The 24,324-nt window shown below is 39.1% G+C and overlaps 1 protein-coding gene across 1 annotated transcript; it reads left to right on the top strand.

Moving 5' to 3' along the window:
* Positions 1–1,255: 1,255 nt before the first annotated feature.
* Positions 1,256–22,552, top strand: poglut3 (protein O-glucosyltransferase 3). The gene is made up of 8 exons (XM_060826059.1): positions 1,256–1,611; positions 2,111–2,308; positions 6,981–7,261; positions 7,366–7,576; positions 12,412–12,608; positions 16,425–16,619; positions 18,904–19,008; positions 20,115–22,552. Exons 1-8 carry the CDS (start codon positions 1,392–1,394, stop codon positions 20,238–20,240), a joined length of 1,533 nt encoding a protein of 510 aa, XP_060682042.1. The 5' UTR covers positions 1,256–1,391; the 3' UTR covers positions 20,241–22,552.
* Positions 22,553–24,324: the final 1,772 nt, after the last annotated feature.

Raw genomic sequence — 24,324 nt, 5'->3', positions numbered from 1 at the left:
ATTCTAAATTGATTCCCTGTAATTCTAACGTTGTGCCCATGGATCCTAGTCTCCCTGCCTAATGGAAACAACTTCCCAGTGCCCAGCCTTTCTAAGCCATGCATATCTTGTAAGTTTCTATTAGATCTCTCTCAACCTTCTAAACTCTAATGAATACAATCCCAGGATGCTCAGCCGTTCATGTATGTTAGGCCTACCATTCCAGGGATCATGCATGTGACTCTCCACTGGACACGGTCCTTCCTGAGGTGTGAGGCCCATAATTGGATACCATATTCTAAATGGGGCCTAATTAGAGTTTTGTAAAGTCTGAGAAGCACATCGCTGCTTTTATGTTCCAACCCTTGAGATAAATGACAACATTAGATTGGCTTCTTAATCATGGACTCAACCTGCGAATCAACCTTTAGAGAATCCTGGACCAGCACTGTAATCTCTTTGTACTTTGGCTTTATGAATTTTCTTACCGTTTAAAAAATAGTCCATGCCTGTATGTCCTACTATCTCCTGCTTGTCTCAATGTCAAACTTCGTTTAACACCTTTAGTAAATCCTAACAATCCTTTTTTATAGAGGTTCAAAATATTTTTGAAATTAAGAAGAGACTAAGAAATAATTTGTCTATTCACAATGTGCTTCAATCTCAGAGTTGTCCACTGGAAAGTCTCAAGGTGAGGTGAATCCTATGTGCTTTTTTAACATGAACATTCAAATGTGGTCATTGTACCTGAAAACAAAAGGCTGCTCGCTTAAGTACCCCACATCCCAAGTACACCATGCTTCCATCTTTTAAAGTCCAAACTGGACTTGTTCAACAGTAGGTCTATAATGAGCTGCTCTTCTCCCTACCAGTTTATCAAAGATTCAAGGGTGAGTGGGATCAAAGAGCAGTAGAGGAGCAACCCCTCAGACTCAGTGTAATCATGAAATACAGACACATACAAGTGACACTTATTTCAGGTAGCTATGGACTACATTAATTGATCTAAAAACATATTAAATTGGACCGTAGCATGCAACAATCTCCACACCTATAGAGTAGGAACAGACTCCAACTTAAGGACTTCTACCTCCGCTTGACTGCAGGACGGAACACCACCCACAGCGCAGATAACGAATCTTATTTGATAACATTCCCGTGACGAGTCTGCAGACATTTTACTAAGTTCAAGACGCTACACAAATACAAGTATTTCGGTTCGGTTCCACCGGGGATCCGCTCCTGGTTTTCCTTTCGTCCCGACGCGAGGCTCTTTGCTTCCTTGCAGCCAGTGGGGTTTCCGCACTCCAGCCATAAGGCGGCCAAGGGATGTTCAGTTACCCCGGGTGGCATTGAAGTTTTTTGGGTGGAGTGGTGGGGTTTGCACATGTATCCGTTGTGAATTGGAGCAGATGGGGGAAAAAATGCAACGGCAGTGTGTGTCATGGGCGTTTTCGGCGGGATTGTTTTTGATGGTTTCTGTTGGTAAATGTGAAACAGGCAAAGAGGAAGTGAGTGCTGCAAAAAGTTTGGTCTGGGGGCCGGGTCTGAGGGCTGATGTTGTGCTGCCGGTTCGATATTTCTATATCCAGGCAGTTACCCACACAGAGGAAAATGTCACCTATTCTCCCGGTATGTAAATTATTCCATATTAGAATTTTGGCCTTTTGAACTATTTTGTTCACTTCCAGATAGAAGATGGTCAATCTGTTGTTTGTGATTCACTGTATTAACTGTATTGATTTGTAATAGTTCTGTGTAGCCAAGTGTAGGTTAACATCGCTAAACTTCAGGAGCATAGTCCCCATTATTGTTAAGCACTTGTCAGTGTTATTTTGCATGCACCTTTTTGTAACACGAAAATACATTCGATTCCTCACAAATAATAACGAAATTATGACCGCCACCAGACATCTGGGAGTCATTTAAAGACTGTAATTGAATTTTTGTGCTCACATATTCGTGCAAATTAAAAACCGCTCTGAATTTTCTGTTGAGTCTTGCCCCTCCAGCAAAGATCCAATCTTGTGGGTTTTAAAAAATGTTTTCAATATTATAATATAATATGTCAACAAAGAGTGTATAATAAATAAAAATAAAAAGTAGTCATTCATTTTCCTTTTAAATTCAGGAAGTAATACATTCAATGTGGTGATTAAAGTACTCTCCTCCAGAGAACATGTCCGGCGCTATGTACCAGCACCCTTGGATCGAAATGATGGAACATTTCTTATGAGGTATCGACTCTATGGAACTGCCAGTGAAGGGCTAAAGATTGAAATATTTCATCAAGGTCAACATGTAGGCCAGTCTCCATATATTTTAAAAGGTAAATTCAGATTTTACAAAAAGTGTTTGGGCAGAGGTAATAAAAGAAATCTGCAAAATGGGAAACAGTCCTATTGAATGGAGATTGGCCTGAACTGGAGCACAGTACTGAGACATGGTTGATTTTGAAGTTGCATTGTTAAGTAATCATGCTTGTTTTAGGGCAATTTTGTAGAGTGGAACTATGTCATAATGGGAAGGTAAAGGAAACAACAAGTGAGTTAGAGTTCGAGGGATGATTCTGCACAACATTTGGGATATAGGAACCCCAGAATGAATGTTCTGGAAGCGACTTGGGGGACGAGACAGCTGTACAGAAATCACAAAAAGGTTACAGCATTTAGGGAGGTAATTCAGCTGTTAAGTCTGTGCTGGCCCTCTGGAGGAGCAATTCACCTGACCTCAGTCCCCGTTTACCTGGACCCCTGCAAATCTTTCCTTTTCAGATAATTATCCAATTCCTATTTGAAGCCCTCAATTAACCCTGGTTCCACACACATTTATACAGTGCATTTCAGATGCTCATGTTGCCATTGTTTAATCACCTTTAATGTCTACCCTCAGGTTCTTAATCCCTTCACCAATGGGAATAGTTTCACTCTATCAACTCTGTCCAGAATGTGCATAATTTTGAATTCCTCTATAAAATTTCTCCTCAACCTTATCTTCAACCCAATTTCTCCAATCTGTCTACATTACTGAAGTTCCTCATCCTTGAAAATGTCCTTGTCAATCTACTTTGCTCTGCAGTGTGGTGCCCAGAACTGGATGTAATTTTCCAGTAAAGGCCAAACCGATATTTAATATGGGTTTAATATGACTTTCTTGCTTTTGTAGTTAATGTGCTTATTAATAAAGCCCAGGATGCCACTCTTTAACCATGTTCTCTACCTGCTTTGGCCCTTCAACATTTTCTGCACATATATACCCAGGTCCCTTTGCCCTTTGCACATTTACTATAATTGTAATTTTTTTTTATTGTCCCTATGTTTTTCTTACCAACTTATCAGTATGTTCCACCAACCTGTCTGTGAACTTTACAAGTTCTAATCCACTCAACTAATGGTTCACAACTTGCAAAATGCAAATTTTGAAACTGTGTACCTTGTGCAACAAGGTCAACATCATTAATATACATTAGGAAGAGCAAGAGACATGATACCAATTCCGGGAAACCCTCTACAAATCTTCTTCCAGTCTGAGAAACAACCATTGCCACTGCTATGTTTGCCGTTACTTGGCCAATTCAGTACCGATATTGCTATTCTGTATGAGCCTTAATTTTGTTCACAACTCTGTTGTGCAGCACTTTATCAAACGTCTTTTGGAAATCCATGACCATCAGATCATGGACCCCACTACTGTCATCGACTTGCCCATATGAGTTATTAATTTTATCTTGATTTATCATTTATGAAACCTTCACCACCAGCAAGGTTAAACTGATTGGCCTGTATTCGTTTGATTACAGCTTTGTTCAAAAATGAAGTAAAAGTAATATTTGCAATTTTCCAGTCCTCTGCTGTTACCCTAGAATCTAAGGAAAGTTGGAGAATTGTGATCCATGCCTCTGCAGTTTTCGTTTTGTGAGATCCCAGCTGGTGGTAACATTGGACAGGTCAGTTCCTCGAGTGAAACCTGGCTCGATAGACTAGAAGTTTCATTTTTGCACGTTAAAACACATTTGCAAGAAAATACCAATGTACTTAACAAAAGAATATTTATTATAAATAAGGGAAAAAAATTACCCTGTACACCATTTGAGAATTATTTGAAACTGTAAAGAAATTTAAAGGGAATGTTAGTCATAGGACAGTGTTGCTGGGCAACAGACATTTTGCCCTGTCTTTCTTTCTGTTTTCTAAAGCACTGAAGTATTCACCTGGTGGGTTTTCTTCCTTCAAGCCTCAGTTAAATAAGTGTAAATGCATTTCCAGACAGCATTGACAGAAATCAAAAATGAGACTAAACCTTTCACTTCTTAATCCACACAATATAGAAATCAAACTTAAAACTGTACATTGATTTTTCTGTGTTTGAACTCCATTTTCAAAATAACAATATATCACATTTTTCTTTCTTGGTCAATTATGTGAGCTGCTTTGTTCCTGGTAGTGTCAAGGTTGTTGTGTTATTGGAGCTGCACTATTCGAGACAAGTGGAGTACCTTCCATCACATTCCGGAGTTGTGACTTGTAGAAGGTGGGCCAGCTTTAGGGAGTCAGGAGGTGATTACACACTGCAAGATTCTAGCTTCTGACCTATTCTTGTATCCACAGTATTTACATGGCTAGTCAGTTCAGTTTCTGAGTTGTGGTAACCTCTGGGATGTTGATTGTCAGGGATTTGGTGAAGATAATACTGTTGAATGTCAAGGGTCAATGCTCAGATGCTTTCCTGTTGGAGACAGTCATTGCTGTCATTTCTGTGGCATGAATATCACTCATGCTTGTCAGTCCATGTCAAGATATTGACCTTGCCTTGCTGCATTTGCATGTGAACTGTTTCAATATCTGAAACGTTAAGTAGTGTTGAATGTTGTGCAATCATACCCAGTGCTGACCTTGTCATGGAGGGAATGTCAGTGATGAACCAGCTGAACGTGGTTGGACCTGACACGGTGCCCCGAGGAAGTCGGCTTGCTTACACCGGATTACTCTTTGTCTATTTCCATAGGCATGGAGTCATAGAGGTTTACAGCACAGGAAAAAGGCCCTTTGGCCCATTGAGATTGTGCTGGTCCAAAACAAGCACTTAACAATTATAATCCATTTTTCTAGCACCTGGCCCATAGCCTTGTATGGCTTGGCATCACAAGCCCACATCTAAATATTTATTAAATATTTTGAGGGTTTCTGCCTTGACCATCCTTGCATGCATTGAGTTCCAGATTCCCACCACCCTCTGGGTAAAACCACTTTTTCATGCCATCTCCTCTAAACCACCTACCTTAAATCCATGCCACCAATCTTTGATTTCTCCACCAATGGGGAAAAGGCCCTTCCTGTGTGCTATCATATTACAGTTTTAATATTGTAAAATACTTACAGCAGTAATAATCAAAATATTGGAAGATTTTAGTAATCCTATTTCAAACTTGGATAAGCTAAATGAATCTGGCAAAAGTGAGGAAGATTTACTTAGTACTGCATTCTGCTTTGGTAAATTTTCCCTCCAAGGGGAAGGATGTAAATTTGCAGATGTGAGGGTCATTGTGTTGGGTGGGGTTGCCTCTTGTGATTTTAAGGGCTGTCAGAAATGCAGTGTAGGCTGGGAAGAGGTGCTGTTAGTCAAGATAGAGAAAAATAACACCATAAATGGGTAGCTCTCTGAGCTAAATAATGGGGAAAATCTGTTGGAGGATAATGGTATAATCGACTATATTAAAGCCTGCATAGAGGCCAAAGTGGGAAGATGCTTAATTACCGAGGTTTTAGTGAACATGAAATGTATAGGGAGAAATTTATATTTTAAGAAAAGGAGCAAAGATAGAGAGAGAATAAGAATCGATTAACATAAAAGAGAAATTCAAAGTTTTACCAATAACATGTTTATGTAAAAAAAAAGTTGAGAAGTTAGTCATTTGGATCGGTTAACTAGTGAAGAGGATACTATGAGTGTAGCAGTAAAAGGAGGAGGAGGTGGTCGTGATGATGGTAGGAAGAAACCATCAAAAGCAAAAGGGAAATACTACTGGTTGCCAGTTCTTAATGTAGAAAGGCTACCTGGTCTGGGTGGGATGCATCCCAAGTGACTAACGGAAATCAGTGAAAATTGTGGAGGTCCTGCCAATGGCCTCTAAGTCTCCTTGGATAAGGAAATGTGCCAGACTGGAGTATGAAAAACATTGTGCTCCTATTTTTTTATTATTATAAGTTAGGGAAAGGTAAAGAGACATACCGAACAATATCACTGGACTTGCAGTCTAAAGGCCCAGACTAATGTCTGGCAATGTATGTTCAAATCCCACCATGGTAGTTGGTGGAATTCAAATTCAGTGAATAAATTTACATTTGAAAGGTACTCTCTCTAATGGGGATCATGATACTATCACTGATTCATTTATAAATGCATTTGGTTCACCGATGCTCCTTTAGGAAGGAAGTGTGCCATTGTTGACCCCAGACCCACTGCAATATGTCTGCAATTTTCAACTGCCTTCTGAAACGGCTGAGGACGTCACTCCAAGGGCAATTGAAGATGGGCAATAAATGCTGGCCTTGCTAGTGATGTTCACATCCCACGAAAGAATAAAGAAAAAACAAATTTGCTTTCGTAGCATCTAGAAGGAGGAGTAGACCATTCAGCCCTTTGAGCTTGCTCTTCCATTTATTAAGACTATAGTTGGTCTTACAATCCTGCCTCCTACCATTACCCTTGACTCCCTGTCTATCAAAAGGCTATTTAACTCAGCCTTGAGTTAATTCAGTGACCTAGACTCTTGATTACTTTCTGTAGAATGAATTCCATACACTAATTGAGCGAAAAAAAATCTCACCTCCGTTTTTGCTTTTAAGACAATGTCCCGTAGTTTCTCCTACAAAAAGAAATGTCAGCAATCAACATAGAGAAAGCCTGAACAATCATTTTTGGTAGTGATAATTGTTACAAAGTTAATGTGTGTAGTAATTACATATAACAATAATTGGCTGTATTCCTGCTTCTGTTATCAGGCCCAGTTTATCATGAATACTGTTTCTGTCCAGAAGTGGAGCCCCAGATATGGAAAGATACTGTATCCTGCCCTGCAGAAGAGGAACAGATTTCTAGGGACTTCATTAATTTTCCCAGTATAGACCTCTCACTCCTCCTAGAAGAAGTACCAAACCGATTTGGTGATCGAGGAATTGTTCATTACACCATTTTGAATAATCAGATTTATCGACGAACAATGGGACGGTACACCGATTTCAAAATGTTTTCAGATGAAATGCTGCTTTCTTTAGCCAGGAAAGTAGGTTTCAATAAAGTTACTTACTAATTTTTTTTTAACATTAATCTGTTTTCAAGAAAGAATCCAAATTAAATAATGATTCATTTTGTATGTACTTTGCTTAGGTTCGATTGCCTGATGTTGAATTCTACGTAAATGTTGGCGATTGGCCACTAGAAACTCGCCAAATGAAGGACAATCCCTTGCCCATCATTTCTTGGTGTGGCTCTGAGGATACCACAGATATTGTCCTTCCAACGTATGACATAACACGCTCTACATTAGAAACTCTGCGTGGTGTTACAAATGACCTCCTTTCCATTCAAGGACAGACTGGTAGGTTTTATTTCTGGTTACTTGTAAGCTCATAAAACTTCATAAAGTCATAGAGATGTACAGCATGGAACCAGACCCTTCGGTCCAACTCATCCATACCAGCCAGATATCCTAAATTAATCTAGTCACATTTGCCAGCACTTGACCCATATCCCTCTAAACCCTTTCTATTCGTATACCCATCCAGATGCCTTTTTAAATATTGTAACTTTACCAGCCTCCACCACTTTCTCTGGCAGATCATTCCACACACACACACACACCACTCTTTATATGAAAAAGTTGCCCCTTTGGTCCCTTTTTAATCTTTTCTTTTTCACCCTAAACCTATGCCCTGTAGTTCTGGATTCCCCCACCAGGGAAAAGATCTTGTCTGTTAGCCTATCCATGCCCCTCGTGATTTTATAAACCTCTATAAAGTCACCCCTCAGCCTCTACTGCTCCAGGGAAAACAGCCTCAGCCTATTCACTCTCTCCCTATAGCTCAATCCCTCCAACCCTGGCAACATTTGATGAATTGAATAACACAGTATGTACTGTAATAGCAATTTTTAAAAATTTAAAGTTTTCATACATATGAACTAGGCACAAAGTAGACCACTTTGCCCATAAAGACTGCTCCAACACTGATTAAGATTGTGGCTGATGTATTAGTCCATGTTCCTACCTACCTTGATGAACCTTTTACTCCCTTGCTTGTGAAGAATCTGTCCATCCCCTTTTTTAAAAAAACACAAAGATACTGTTTCCTTCAGGTTTGAGGAGGAAGGCTCCAGAAAGTTCACCATCTTCGAAGAGTCAGATGAGGAGAGTTTATCTTCTCTTAATTTGTTGACCCCTTATTTTTAAACAGTGACCCATAATCCTAAATTACCTAAGAGGAAATATGCCTTTCACATGTGTGCACTGTGTCAAGACTTCCCAGGATTTTCAATCAACACATTACTTATTCCTTTAAATGCCAGTCGATGCAAGTCTTGGCTGTCCACTCCTTCCTTGTGAGGCAACTCACTTTTTCCAAGTATTACTATAGTAATCTTTCCCTGAACTGCTTCCCATGCATTGACATTACCATTAGGTGATACCTAAAGTATCACCTCCAATTTTTGTTTTTAATTCCCCTGAATAAACAATAATATTCTATTAACTTTCCTAATTCGTCACTACGTATTTCCCAAGAATTTTGTTACTAAGTGGTCTTCTTGTTTTCCCTTGCCCCTTTGCTTCATTTTCTTGGTATTTCTAAGATCAGTTGTATGGAAGCAGGATTGTTCAGGATTGGAAACTAAGTTGAGGTTTGACCAAACAAACACAGCCATCAATATCAACATTTCAAACCCTTGGCACGTCCCAAATCCATACGGATTTTTTCTAATTGCCCATTTGAATGTCTGTAGTCATTAATGTGTAGCTGCCTCAGCAAATGGCATCCCATGTGACTTTAACTGAAATACACTATTCCTCCTCATCCAACTTAACTGGCAGTGGTTTCTTATCTCTTAAGTTTTGGGATTATTCCCACAAACCCATCTGCCTTCCCAACCCCTATCCGTCCTGAAAACCTGTTCAGAACACAGGTCTTTGATCAAACCTTTGGTCATCCCTCCTAACTATTGCATAATGGGAACTTATTCAATGTAACATTTATTAAGGTGTGGGCGATGTGTATCCTTAGTTACTTTTAGAGGACAATAACAACAACTTGTATTTATATATCACTTTTAACCCAATAACAAGTCCCAAAATGCTTTACAGGAGCACTATAAAACAAGATATGGCACCGAGCTGCAAAGGGAGATGTTGGGTCAGATAACTTGATTCGGAGAAAGTGAGGACTGCAGATGCTAGAGATCTGAGTCGAGAGTGCGGCGCTGGAAAAGTGCAGCTAGTGGGGCAGTATCCAAAGAGCAGGAGAATTGAAATTTCAGGCATAAGCCATTCGTCTGGAATGACTCATTCCAAATGAAGGGCCTATGCCCGAAACGTCGATTCTCCTGCTCCTCGGATGCTGCCGACCTGTTTTTCTAGCACCTTACTCTCGACTCAGATAACTTGGTTAAAAGGTAGGCTGTAAGGAATATCTTTAATGAAGCAAAGAGGTGTAAGTAAGGAGTTCCAGATGTTGGCGTAAGGCAACTGAAAATATAGCCACTGATGTTGGAATGATTACAATTAAGGGTATCCAAAAAGTCTGACGAGTGTGGATATTCGACTGGGTTATAGGATACAAGGTGATCACTGAGCTGGGAAGGGGCAAGATCATGGAGAGATTTGAATTAGAATGTGAAAAACCAGCGTGCTTTGGAATATTTGAGTCTAGGGTATTAATGAGGGTTTCACAAGAGCTTACACTTGAAATGTTGACTCTCCTGTTCCTTGGATGCTGCCTGACCTGTGCTTTTCCAGCACCACACTTTTTGACTCTGATCTCCAGCATTTGCAGTCCTCACTTTCTCCAAGCTGAGGGCCATGTAAACTGAGGAGATGTAACAGAGGTAGGAAGAAGTGGTTGTAGTGATGGCACAAATACTTAGGTTGAAGATCATTCTTGGAGTCAAAACTGGTACTTCTCTTGTGAAATGGTTATTTTAATCTTGGACTATTGCCAAAGAGAGAGAGTGACTAACTTGGTAGCTAAGGAACTGTTTGGAATGGGAACAGAAGGCTACGATTTTAGTCCTCCCAATATTGTATTATCAGTAATTTCTGCTTATCCAGCACTGAATGTCACATACAGACAGTCTCCCAATTTTGAATGGATCCTGCTCGCATTGATTTTATCCCGCATTGTGTTCTGACATGGGTACCATGTAAAATAGCTGTTTGTAAGTATGAGGAAATATTTGTATGTTGGACCTTTTATTTGGTTTTTATTTGTCATTTTTAAACTGCGGATTCTGTAAATCAGGAACAAAAACAATTTGCTGGAAAAGCTCAGCAGGTCTGGCAGCACTTGTGAAGGGAAATCAGAGTTAACATTTTAGGTCTGGTGACCCTTCCTCAGAATTGGAGGGTTAGTTCTGAGTTTTGAGGAAGGGTCACTAGACCCAAAGCAGTAACTCTGAATTCTTTTCACAGATGCTGCCAGACCTGCTGAGCTTTTCCAGCAACTTCTGTTTTTGTTACTTTTAAAATGATATTCTTGTACGGGATTGTGTGTGTGTCAGTACAAGCATTAGTAAATCAGATGTTCATAAATCAGGGACCCCTCTATGTAGTATGATCATTTTAACAGTGGTGAGAAGCTGAGGGGGTGGTCGTGAGGTGGTGCTAGATATCAGTGACATCTAAAACTAACTACTTTCAGATATTATTGCAGAAAGGCAGCATATAGGTGATCAAAAGTGAGAGGTCCACAGGTAACTGTGTGTGAACAGGAAGATGAGAATGGAACCAGTCCCACCCAACTGGACATTTGGAGAGCCGTTAGAGTTGGATGATGTGTTTGATCTTATCAAAGGCTGCAGACAAATAGAAGATAGATTCCTTTGTGACTGCAACATAGGATGCTGCTTATGATCTCAATATCAGCTGTTTCAGTAATGTTGTTAGGGAAATTTGGAGACATTCAAGCATGGAGCTCGAGAAAAGATATGCATGGATCTGGGAGGATCTGTACCGGGATAGGAGGATCAGAGTAGTTTTTAATTTAGGAGACAAGGTTCTGCAAAGTAGACCTATTAGTAAAGTTTGATCACATGGGATTCGGGGTGAGTTTGCAAATTGGATACAAAATTGACTAAACAGCAGGAGACAGTGGTGGTGGAGGGTTGTTTTGGAGGCCTGTGATCAGCAGCAATCCACAGGGATCAGTGCTAGGTCCACTTTTGTTTGTCAACATATAAATGATTCAGGTGAGAATATAGAAGACACAGTAAGTTTATGGATGACACCAAAATTGGTGGTATAGTGAATCAGGTTAGCTAAGATTACAAAGAGGTCTTGATCAATTGGGTCAATGGGCCGAGACGTGGCAGGTGGCGTTTAATTTAGATAAATGCGAGGTATTGCGTTTTGGTAATACACACAAGGGCAGACTTATACTGTTGCTCATGGGAAGTTTTGTAGAACAGAGACGTTGGGGTTCAGTTGTTTGAAGTTTGCGTCATGTGTAAATGGAGTGGTTAAGAAGGCATGTAGCATGCTTGCTTTCATTGCTCAAACCTTTGAGTATAGCTGGGGTGTCATGTTGAGGTTGTAAAGGACGTTGGTGAGGCCTCTTCTGTGTCTAGTTCTGGTCACCCTGTTATAAGAAGGCTATTAATGAACTGAAGAAAGTCCAGGAAAGATTTGCCAGGAATGGAGAGTTTGAATTATAAGGAGAGGCTGGATAAGCTAGAACGTTTTTTCCTTAGAATGTTGAGGAGTGATCTTATACAAGCTTATAAAATCATGACAGGCAATAATAAAGTGAATTGCAGATGTCTTTTCCCTAGGATGGCGCATTTCAAGTGTAGGGGCATATTTTTAAGGTGAGAGGAGAAAGACGTTTTAAATATAAAAAAAAGGAGGGGCAACAGAGTGTGGTTCATGTGTGAAATGAACTTCCAGAGGAAGTGGTGGATGTGGGTACAGTTACAATGTTCAAAATTTGGATAAGTACATGAACAAGAAATGTTTGGAGGGATATGGGTCAAGTGCAGGCAGTGGGACGAGGTTACTTTGGGATTTGGGATCAGTCGGATTGAAGGGTCTGTATCCATGTTGTATGACTAACACCTTGAGAACTGTTAAAATATTAGATGGGAAACAGAAGGGAAAGTTGAAATATTAAGAACTAATAACTGATATGTTTAAAGTTACTCAGATTATTTTTGTTTCTTACAAAATGCAAGGTCCTGCCTGGGAAAATAAAACTGAGCAAGCTTTTTGGAGAGGCAGGGACAGTCGAGAAGAAAGGTTGAAACTAGTGAGGATCTCCAAAGAGCATCCTGACCTTTTGGATGCTGGAATAACTGCCTATTTCTTTTTTCGTGAAGAAGAAAAAGAACTCGGGAAAGCACAATTGATCAGTTTCTTTGACTTCTTTAAGGTATGATTTGCTGAATAAATGAAGCAATTATTTTAAAATTTTTTTTTAATTTTGAAATTTTGTTGTAAAATGCAGTGTTATTTAGGTTGCAATTTGGAGTATTAGGATTCAGGTATATGTATAGATGGACTCTTTCAATTTCCCTCACCCTGTTGCATTCCTCGTGTCACTTATGTTGGTACAGATTAGTAGGGGCTAGAAAGATGGCCGTTTCTTGGCCTCTAAACCTATTGATGCAGATACAACCATGGATGGACAGTGTTTTTTTTTTAAGTGTTAAATGCTAAGGTTACTTATAGAAATTGCTAGCCTTGCAAATCGCATCACACGGAATGTTGTGACACTGAAGTATTTAACGCGGAGGGTGCTGTAGTCAAAGATTATACTGCATCACAGAAGGCATTCTGATATTTATGTTATCCAACCCCTTCTATTCCTACCTCCACTGTAACCAGATATTGTACTAGTTGTAATCATATAATGACAGCAATGTTTACTTTTTCTACCCTGTAAACAAAATTTGAGTTAAGAAATTTTGATAGCCTTCCGAAGTACTGAATCCTGAATTTGGAACATCTGAAACCAAGCACAATTCTATTGGAAAACAACAGTCATGCTCCAGAATAGAGGCCTGAGGATCATCCAGCATTTGCCCTTTGATTTTATTGTTCTGAAGAGCTGTAGTAAGCTAACCAATTTTGGCCAAAGCTCATACCCACAGTTAGGCCTCATGGAGGAGAAGAGGAAAACATTTAGATGTGGCTAGGCCAATAGCAGTTCACATTTCTTTGTGGAGCCAGGGGAAGCCTTCCTGCTCCTTGACTTAAAAAAAACTAGACAGAGATTTGAGTCTTTAGTTTTGACTGGCATGCAGCAGTCATAGAGATGTCCTAACAAATTCTGTGGTCCAACTCGTCCATGCCAACCAGATATCCTAACCTCATCTAGTCCCATTTGCCAGTACTTGGCCCATATCACTCTAAATGCTTCCTATTCATATACCCATCCAGATGCCTTTAAAATGCTGTAATTGTACCAGCCTCCCCTACTTCCTCTGGCAGCTCACTCCATACATGTACCACCCTCTGCACCCTTAGGTGCCTTTTTATATCTTGCCCCTCTCACCCTAAACCTATGCCCTCTAGTTCAGGACACCCCCTCTTCCCCCCCCCCCCCCCCCCCCCCCTCAAAACCTGCAAAAAGACCTTGTCTATTTATCCTATCCATACCCCTCATGATTTTGTAAACCTCTATAAGGTCACCCCTCAGCCTCCGACACTCCAGGGAAAACAGCCCCAGCCTATTCAACCTCTCCCTATAGCTCAAATCCTCCAACCCTGACATCATTTGATGCGGCACAGTGGCTCAGTAGTTAGCATTGCTGCCTCACAGCACCAGGGTCCCAAGTTCGATTCCAGCCTAAGGCGACTGTCTGTGTGGAGTTTGCGCATTCTCCCCGTGTCTGCGTGGGTTTCCTCTGGGTGCTCCGGTTTCCTCCCACAGTCGAAAGATGTGCAGGCCAGGTGAATTGACCATGTTAAATTGCCCGTAGTGTTAGGTGTTTTAGTCAGAGGGAAATGGGTCTAGGTGGGTTACTCTTCGGAGGGTTGGTGTGGACTGGTTGGGCCGAAGGGCCTGTTTCCACACTGTAGGGAATCTAATCAAACATCCTTGTAAATCTTTTCTGAACCTTTTCAAATTTCACAACATCCTTCCGATCGGAAGGAGACCAGAATTGCATGCAATATTCTAAAAGTGGCCTAACTGATGTCCTGTACAGCCTCAACATGACCTCCCAACTCCTATACTCTTTATTCTGACCAATAAAGGAAAGCATACCAAATGCCGTGTTCACCATCCTATCTACCTATGACTCTACTTTCAAGGAACAATCAACTTGCACTGCAATATCTCTCTTTTTCAGCAACATCCCCAGGATCTTACCATTAAGTGTGTAAGTCCAGTTCTGATTTGCTTTTCCAAAATGCAGCACTTGACATTTATCTAAATTAAATTCCATCTGCCACTTCTCAGCCCATTGGTCCATCGGATCAAGATCCCGTTGTACTCTGAGGTAATCTTCTTTGCTTTCCACTACATCTCCAATTTTAGTGTTATCTGCAAACTTACTAATTATACCTCCTGTGTTTACATCCAAGTCATTTACATAAATGATAAAAAGTAGTGGACCCAGCACTGATCCTTGTGGCACATCACTGTTCACAGGCCTCCAGTCTGAAAAACAACCCTCCACAACCATCCTCTATCTTCTACCTTTGAGCCAGTTCTGTATCCAAACGGCTAGTTCTCCTTGTATTCAATGACATCTAACCTTGATAACCAGTATCCCATGAGGAACCTTGTTGAACGCCTCACTGAAGTCCATATAGATCATGTCTGCCACTCCGCCCTCATCAATCCTCTTTTGTTACCTCTCATTTCCCACGCACAAAGATTTGCTGACTATCCCTAATCCCTGCTTTTCCAAATACATGTAAATCCTGTCCCTCAGGATTCCCACCAACAACTTGCCACCACCAATGTTAGGCTCACCAGTCTATAGTTCCCTTACCACCTTTTCCTTACAACCTTTCTTAACTAGTGGCACTACGTTATTCAACCTTCAGTCTTCCGGCACCTCACCTATGACTAACGTTGATACAAATATCTGAGCAAGGGGTCCAGCAATCACTTCCATAGCTTCCCACAGAGTTCAAGAGTACACCTGATCAAGTCTTGGGGATTTATCCACTTTTATGCATTTCAAGACATCGAGCCCCACCACCTCTGTAACGTTGACATTTTTCAAGATGTCAACATCTATTTCCCCACATTCTGTATCTTCCATGTCCTTCTCCACAGTCAACGTTGATGCAAAATACTTATTTAGTATCTTGCCCATCTCCTGCGGCTCCACACATAAGCCGCCTTGCTGATCTTTGAAGGGTCCTATTCTCTCCCTCGTTATCCTTTAATGTATTTATAAAACCCCTTCGGATTCTCCTTAACTCTATTTGCCAAAGCGCTCTTGTTCTCTCTTTGCCCTCCTAATTTCCCTCTTAAGTATACTCCTACTGCCTTTATTCTGTAAGGATTCACTTGATTTCTCCTGTCTATGCCTGACATATGCTTCCTTTCTCTTAACCCCTTTGAGGGATTATCACAGACATCTCCTCACGCAGAAACAATAATCCACGATCATTTTAAATGATTTTAGATATCTGATTCAAAAATGAAGCCTTAATTTTAACATTCAAGACAATCTTTTAAAAATTCAGCATCAAACTAAATGTCTCCGCAGTTAATGTGCAAGTAAGTAGCTTATTGTTGAGTCTGTTTCACACCTGGAAAACGGATGCAACAATTCTGACTTAGATTGTTGATGTTGATGTTGGTGCTGATGTTGATCTTATTTCTCCGGACTTACTTTCTTTTAACTGCAAAGCAGAACCTATCATTAGTGTATTTAAACTCAGACCCAACACCTACAATTTGCATTTCTTGTAAGTATTTGATTAAATTGACTTGCAGAAACATAAATAACATTTTTAATGTATTAACATTTTGTTTCCTGTTGTGAATCTAACTTACAAAATATCAGCAGAGAATAAACTTGAAAGTATTACATCATATTAACCTTATCTTGTTAAGTGTTTTTTAATTATTGAAATTAATTTTTAAGGTCCATCCTCATCATTACCATTACTATTGAAAAAATGTACCATTTTTAGAAGGGTTTTTGTCGATGTATTTTTTAAATATTCAAGTGAAGATTTTTTGAATTGAGATGAGATGTGTTTCTGAACATTTTTCCAGTATAAATACCAAGTGAATGTGGATGGTACTGTGGCAGCTTACAGGTTCCCGTACCTTATGTTGGGTGACAGCCTTGTGATGAAGCAGGACTCTAAATATTACGAGCACTTCTACAGATCTCTGAAGCCGTGGAAACATTATGTTCCGCTGAAGAGAGATATGAGTGATGTTATTGAGAAGATTAAGTGGGTGAAGGTAAGTGAGTGAGTTGCAATATTATTAAAACTAAATATGTAGAATTGCCTCAAAGACTGGATAAATGTGGTGTGTGTCACTAATCCAAAAATTTTGGGAAGGTATTCCTTTCATTCTGATTATGCTGAGTTAGTGTCTCTGTGGAAGCCAGTTTGCACGTATCACTAGGTGGATAGTATGTGATTTAAATTAGTGTCGATAGCATGAATTAATCTCCTATTTCAGCTGAGGTGGACCAGAAGTTTCCCCTCTATCTTGCCCCACAAAGTGAAAGGCAATGGTAAACCACCATTGACCTATAAAAATTGCCAAGAAAAACAGCCTAGAATGAAGTATAAGCAAACAAGGTCAAGGACCTGCCTTGGGGTCAAACGATTAGATTAGATTAGTTACAGTGTGGAAACAGGCCCTTCGGCCCAACAAGTCCACACCGACCCGCCGAAGCGCAACCCACCCATACCCCTACATTTACCCCTTACCTAACACTACGGGCAATCTAGCATGGTCAATTCACCTGACCCGCACATCTTTGTGACTGTGGGAGGAAACCGGAGCACCCGGAGGAAACCCACGCAGACACGGGGAGAATGTGCAAACTCCACACAGTCAGTCGGTAATTGAACCCGGGTCTCAGGCGCTGTGAAGCAGCAGTGCTAACCACTGTGCCACCATGCCGCCAAACAATCATGAACAAGTCTCTCTCCATATAGTATTGTTGCAACAAACTCATAGTCTGGAACGAGAATAAATAGGTAGTAATTTGTTTCTACATAGTAATCAAATTTTGTAATTTCATTTTTTTAGGAACTGTGCAGATATGGTAGTGAGAAAGGTGCACGAATGAGTATTTATTGATGTGACCAAATGTGATTTGTAGCGAAATGTAAATTGTGCACAAATCTAACGGTGAAACAAACTGTTTATGTTATAATCAGTTCTGAAACTGATTATAACATAACTTAAATCCAGATTTAAAAGCAAACTTATACAAAATGATTTAAGTGTTCTTGACAAGGAAGTTGCCCTTTTAAAGGCAAATTTAAGTTTAACAAACTTCAATATTAATAATATGTAATAATAGCTTGGGTTATTCTAAGTTATGAGGATGGCTGTCTGCTAATATAATCACATTGCAGAGTTTCCTTTAGGGATACATAGTTTTATTGATAACAGCTGTAAGTTATCTACCCAAGGGCCTTGTATTAGGACATTGCTATATCATGCTGTCATATTGGCCAGACTTTAACATAATTATTACCCAAGTAGATTTACTTATTTATTTGATGTAAAAAAAAATTTACAACAGATACAGTAATCCATGCCACAAGAGTAACGCAGATTGGCATTTTGATGCAATTTAATTTTCTGTTACAATTATTGTTTGGAACATGTGATAATTTGATTTATATATTAACATGCCAGTCTGTTCATGGAGTAGTTGTATATTTTTGTAAATCTTTTACTTTCCATCTCTTAAAGTAGTAAATTTTGAAAATGCATGATGGAAAATTATGTAGAATGCAGCATCGAAATCTGAGTGCACAGTAGTTTTCCTTTTTTGTGGGTGTCACGTGACAAGGCCAACATTTGTTGCTCACCTCTCTTGAACTAACTGGTTCTTAACAGTCCCCTTAAATGGCCCAGAGAACCAATCATATTGCTGTTGGTCTGGAGTCACATGTAGGCCAGACCAGATAGGGATTTCCTTCTCGAATGGACATTAGTGAACTAGATTTTTTTTATGACAATTGACCATGATACATTTTTCACCATTAGACCATTAGAGCGGCTTTTAATTATGGATTTTTCTGAATTCCAATTTAACTATGCCATGGTGTACTTTGAACCCAAATCCCCAGAAAACTAGACTGAATCTTTGGATTACTAGTCAAAAAGTGTGGCACTGGGAAAGCACAGCCGGTCAGACAGTATCCAAGGAACAGAAGAGTCAATATTTTGAGTATAAGCTCTTCAGCTGCTGCCTGACTAACTGTGTTTTTTCAGCACCACACTTTTTGACTCTGATCTCCAGCATCTGCAATCCTAACTTTCTCCTCTTTTTGGATTACTAGTCCAGTGACTAATTACACATCCAATACCTTATCAAAGCTTCCCCAAAAAGCAGTAACATTATTTTGAAATAGATGTAAACCCTATACAAAGTACTCATCAAAGTGTGAACCTTGTTTTATACTTGTAACAATGCAATGGCTAACAAATGTCTGTGAATGGAAAGCTGTGAACCTCTTGCTAAAATCTTTCATTTTTATTGATCTTCTCTTAGGATAATGATGCTGAAGCACAGAAAATTGCCAGATCAGGACAAGCTCTAGCTAGAGATCTCCTGCAACCTTCAAGTCTTTATTGTTACTATTACATAGTCTTACAGGTTTGAGAGACTTAATAGATCTATTTATTATATTGTACAGTCCTAAAAGACAGTTTTATACTGAGTTTGATTCATCTGGATGAGTGGATGATAACACTAATGGAAGGAAACACTAGGGATAGAAGTACTCATTGTTGATGGATCTTTGATTCCTTAAAAGCACTTTTGTCATTTTTATATGTTTTGCTGTTCAGAAACTTGGGATTCCGACATGGAACCTTTATACTCCCTTAATTTTTTTCAGTAAAGTAGTCATGTGGATTTACTGGATTAAAATCCACATGTGAAAATCAGAGTTTGTTGCATATTTTTTAATTGGAACTGCAGTTCTTTATTCTCTGTCTCTGTACAATAATTAAAGGCCTGAGCATCATCTTTTAAATTTATAGCTATTTCTTCATCCTAATAACTTTTAAGAATTTTCTGATTTGGTTATTTAGTGGTAATGGGTAGAGAAAATTTTTGGAATGGTGTAAAATTCATTTTTTATTTGTATGGACTGAACTTTTAGATCATTATTATGGCATAATTATTATTTCTGTAATTCTTTTGAGCTAACAGGAAAAGATGCAGACAATTGGACTAGTTTAACCTGACATGGGAGCAGTTATTCTCAATTGTTTTCAGCAATTTTTGGATCAAGTGATTCCAGTTTTATTTTGTGTTAGCATTTGGACATGGAGACAATTGTTAGCTACCTTTTTGTCACTAAACACTGTTTTTAATGTGATTTTGTGTACTGTACAGACTGCTAAACATTCAGATCATTGGTTGAAATGTTAGCTAATGCCTTTTCATATTCTGTTGTGCTATTCTTCTGATGTACTGCAAAAACACTAGCATATCAAAAGTTGTCATCTCGTCAACAGTGGGACCAGGAATTTCAATTGCCATTATATTTAGTGATTGTAATATAGCAAGTTATTTTTCTGCACATAAGTCCCTTCAATTAGAGTAGCAGAATATTGAACCTGATTTGGGGAATATAATATATTTGTATATCTTGTCACTGCCTGCCATTAGAAAGTAACTAATTTCTCAATAATACACCTGTTAAAGTGGTGGCAATTTTCTAATTTGGATTGCTTTTCCTGTCTACTGTTTAGGAGTATGCCAAACGACAGACTACTAAGCCTGAAATCCGCAATGGAATGGAGCATGTTCTTCAGCCAACTGATAATGAGTCTTTCTGTAACTGCAAGAGAATAGCCAATATCAAGGAAGAACTTTAACTGTTACCAGCATCATTGTCTTTGTTAATTTTGTATGCGTTACTTGAAAAAAATCTCTCTTCCTTTCTTCAACTGTTTCCAGAAAGAGCCTGAAGTAACGTGCATTTAGATGTGAATTAAAGTGTCACTTCCAGTAGCCATTATTCACCACACATTTTCTTTTCCCCTCTAAACGTAATGCTGCTTTTGTGTATAATGTTAATTTTATCCTCATGGTGTCAAATTGACTATATGAAATGTGAACTTTAGAAATTAAACTTGTAGCAGGAGTGATGTGCTGAAGTTTGTAACTTAGAATTAGTTTGTAGTTAATCAAGCTGTAATTCGCAAGTCAAGACACACCAAATATATTTCACCTGATTTTGTCAGTAAGCACAGTGCAAAATGTTGCATATAGTCTATCAGGGTTCATCTGACTTGATTCTTGAATCAACCTGATATTTATTACGGGACCATTTTCAAACCAGTTTATTTCAACACAGTCTCACTGTATAGGTATTATATTTATATATACAGATACTTTTTAAGACTTTTTTTGTAAAATACAATTCGAATATACTTTCTCAAAATGTTTTATTTTAAAATAGTCATTCCAGATGTGTTGAAACTTTGTAAGAAATATTAAACTGTATGTTGTAAAGTAAGATAATATTCAAAGTATAAAGAACTGGTAGAATAAGTTGTGATTCAAAGATTAGAGGTTCCAGGACTGATATTGTCATCCCTGGTGCAGTGTGGTTCATTGATTATCAAACTCTCCACTAGAGAAAACAAACTGTTCACCTTTCAGGAAGGAAATAAGTAATACAAATGATTTATCTATTAAGTCTTATGTTACAAATTGGAAATCACATTGCACTGGTTATAAATGATTCATGGCAAATTAGTTCATATTTTTTAGACAAGTACAGTTTTTCTTAGGTTCCTGGATTCATTCAGGGACTGTGAAATATAAACACATGGCTGCAGCTAACACATTCTTTTAATCACATCTAGTCCATACTAGCTGTGATCTGACCACATTTCCATGTTCCAAACAATGTGGAGCAATGAGCTATACTATGTTAGATCATCTTTGGACGTATATATTTGATTTATGTAGACTAAGCTAGCAAAAAACTGGCTGTAAATGGGACAGTTCCACTTAACACATACTGATTTATTTTTTTCTTTTATGGGATGTGAGCAGTGCATCCTTCCCAAGGTCAGCATTCGTTGCTCATCTAATTGCTTTGGAGCAGATAGAGGTGAACTGCTGCATCAAAATACTGCAGTCCATCTCATGGAGATGGACAGTTCTGGGCTTTGACCCAACAACAGTGAAAGATTGTCAGTTATAGTTCCAGTTCAGAAAGCTGTGGCTTAGAGAGGAATTTGTGGTAAGTGATGTTCCCATGTATCTGCTGCCCTGTGCTTTTACATGGTTGAGATGGTCAGTTTGGAAGATGCTATCAAACAAACTTTAGTGAGTTTCTGCAGTACATATTGTATATGGTATACACTGCTGCCACTATGTTTTGGTAGGGTGAATGTTTGGTGGTGTCCGTTAATTGAGTTGGCTGGCTTGTGATGCAGAGTGGTGCCAACAGAAAGGGTTCAATCTCTGTACCACCTAAGATTACTGTGAAGAACTTCTTCTCAGCCTTGACCCTAGCCTGAGGCATGGTAACCCTCTGGTTAAATGCTCCACCAGTTATTTATATCTCATAAGAAACAATTTCAGTTTCAAACTTTAAAGTGGTGATAGGGTGCCATCAGTTACTGCTTTGTCTTGACTGGTGACGAGTTTTTCTGGAGTGTTGGAACTGCATTTGTCCAGCCAAGTGGAGAGTATTCTATCACACTGACCTGTCCCTTGTTGGTGCACAGGTTTTGGAAGTGAGGAGGAAATTACTTGCCACAAAATTCACAGACCTGTCTTGTCATGGTATTTGTACGGGTCCAAGTTTTCAGATCACTGGTAATCTCGAGGACGATAGTGCAAGATTCAGTGATGCTAATGCTGTTAAATGTCAAAAGGAGGTGGTTGAATTCTGTATTGTTGGAGATGGAGTGGTGCTAATGTTACTGTCACTTATCAACCTCAATATTCTTTAGATCTTGCTACATGTGGACATGGACTACTTTGGTATCTGCATAAAAGCAAATGATGCTGAACACTGCAATGGTCAGTGAACACACCAATCTGACTTTAATGTGCCAAGTCTTTAAAATGTGTTTGTATGAATTCCTTCCTTCCTTACTACTGTCACTGTACACGTCTGCATTCTGGTCATCAATGAGGAAATAAAACGTGGTTCTATGAAGCTGAATATCATGATTGTGTGGTGCCTTGGACAACACAGCACCATACATAGATCATTGCAGGTCCCTTCTTCATTATCAACGTGCATTAATGAGGTCCAAACATTATCAGGTATTTGAAGCTGTGGTCTACACTCGTGCTTCATTGGTTATAATGGTGAAAATCAAACATTAGCTTTGTAAAACATGTACATTGCTGTATGAAATCTTTGCTTTTATTTGAAGAGTTGATTAATAGCAATAAGTAATTAAGTTATTTCTCCCATTAGTTTCAATTTGAAGTTGATGCTTTCAGAAACACAAACCTCCTTGCAAATCAGTATTAAAAAGGAGTAGAGAACATTGGATGACTAGAGCTATTGAGGCTCTGGTTGAAAAAGAAGTCGGCATATCTCGGGTATAGACAGCTGGGATCAAGTGAATTCCTTGACTACACTTAAAAGAGAAATTAGGAGGGCTAAAAGGGAACATGAGATAGCTTTGCCAGATAACGCTAAGGAGAATTAAAAGTTGCATTTTGGTGAGACAAATCAGGGCAGGATTTACATAGTTAATAGTAGGGTCCCTAGGGAGTGTTATCAAACCGAGACACCTGGGGTGCAGGTACATAGTTGCTTGAAGGTGGTGTCACAGGTAAACTGAGTAAAGTAGGCATTTGGTGCACTTGCCTTCATTGATCAGAGGACTGAGTGCAGGAGTTGGAACATCATGGTTTTTAAAAATGTTTTTATTGAAAAATTTTTCCTTTACAAAGTTAGAAATTTATGAAAATATAGAAATTAATATCAAAAACAAACAATAAACAAACTACTACTCTACAAAAGAAATCAAAACTACACTTATTACAAATCAATAAATAAGTAATGCCGCTCAGCATAGCTAAACCATAGCTCTCAACCTTTGAAAGCATCAATTAAACCCACATTTGTTTGAAATTCTTCCTCTCATAGCATTAGGTTTATCAGGCCACTCACCATGGCTAGAAAAAAACACTAATCAAAATGGCGGACAGATCTGCTTCCAAGTAATTCAAAAAGGGCTGCTATGTCTTGTAAACATTGTCTGTTTTCTAGTGCACCATATTTGTAAGAAATTCTAAAGGAATGTGTCCCATAATTAACTTACGCCACCCTGACAGCCCTGGGGGGCTGGGGTTCTCAGATACCCAGCCCATCAGAATGTTCTTTCTCACACAAAATATGAAAATGTTAAAAAGCTTTTTCCCATGTACATCTAAGGGAGGTAAATACAGTAAACCCAGGAGCAAAGAGACTGGGTTCTCCTTAACTTCAGTCCCCAAGACCCTCTATATTTCTTCTGCCACAGTGCTCCAATATGCACAATCTGTGGCAGGACCAAAGACTGAGTGAGTGTACCCGTATTTATCTTACAATTGGGGCACATTAAAGATGCTCCCTGCTTAAATTTTGTGAGATGGTCTGGGCCCAGATGATCCCAATGAAGACTCTTCAACTTTGTAGCATAAGTCCTATTACATATCAAAATCCTCCTTGCATTATCACAAATGTTCTCCCATGTTTCCGAGGTGATCTCAACTCCTAACTCTCTCTCCCAGACCTCACGTAGATGCTCAATGTCACCCGAGGAACCTCACCCCAACAAATAATTGAGAGTACTCGCTGAAAGAGTGCTCTTAGCCTGAAGCACCATCTTTTCTGTATCAGATCTATAACACTCAGTCAAGAGCGCGGTCTCCTTTCAGATAAAATCTCTAATCTGGAAGAAATGAAGAGGTCCTTACTTGACAATCCGTATTTCT

Source organism: Hemiscyllium ocellatum, chromosome 6, assembly GCF_020745735.1.
Source record: "Hemiscyllium ocellatum isolate sHemOce1 chromosome 6, sHemOce1.pat.X.cur, whole genome shotgun sequence".
NCBI classification, from domain to species: Eukaryota; Metazoa; Chordata; class Chondrichthyes; order Orectolobiformes; family Hemiscylliidae; genus Hemiscyllium; species Hemiscyllium ocellatum.
This window is presented reverse-complemented; position numbering and strand designations above follow the sequence as displayed.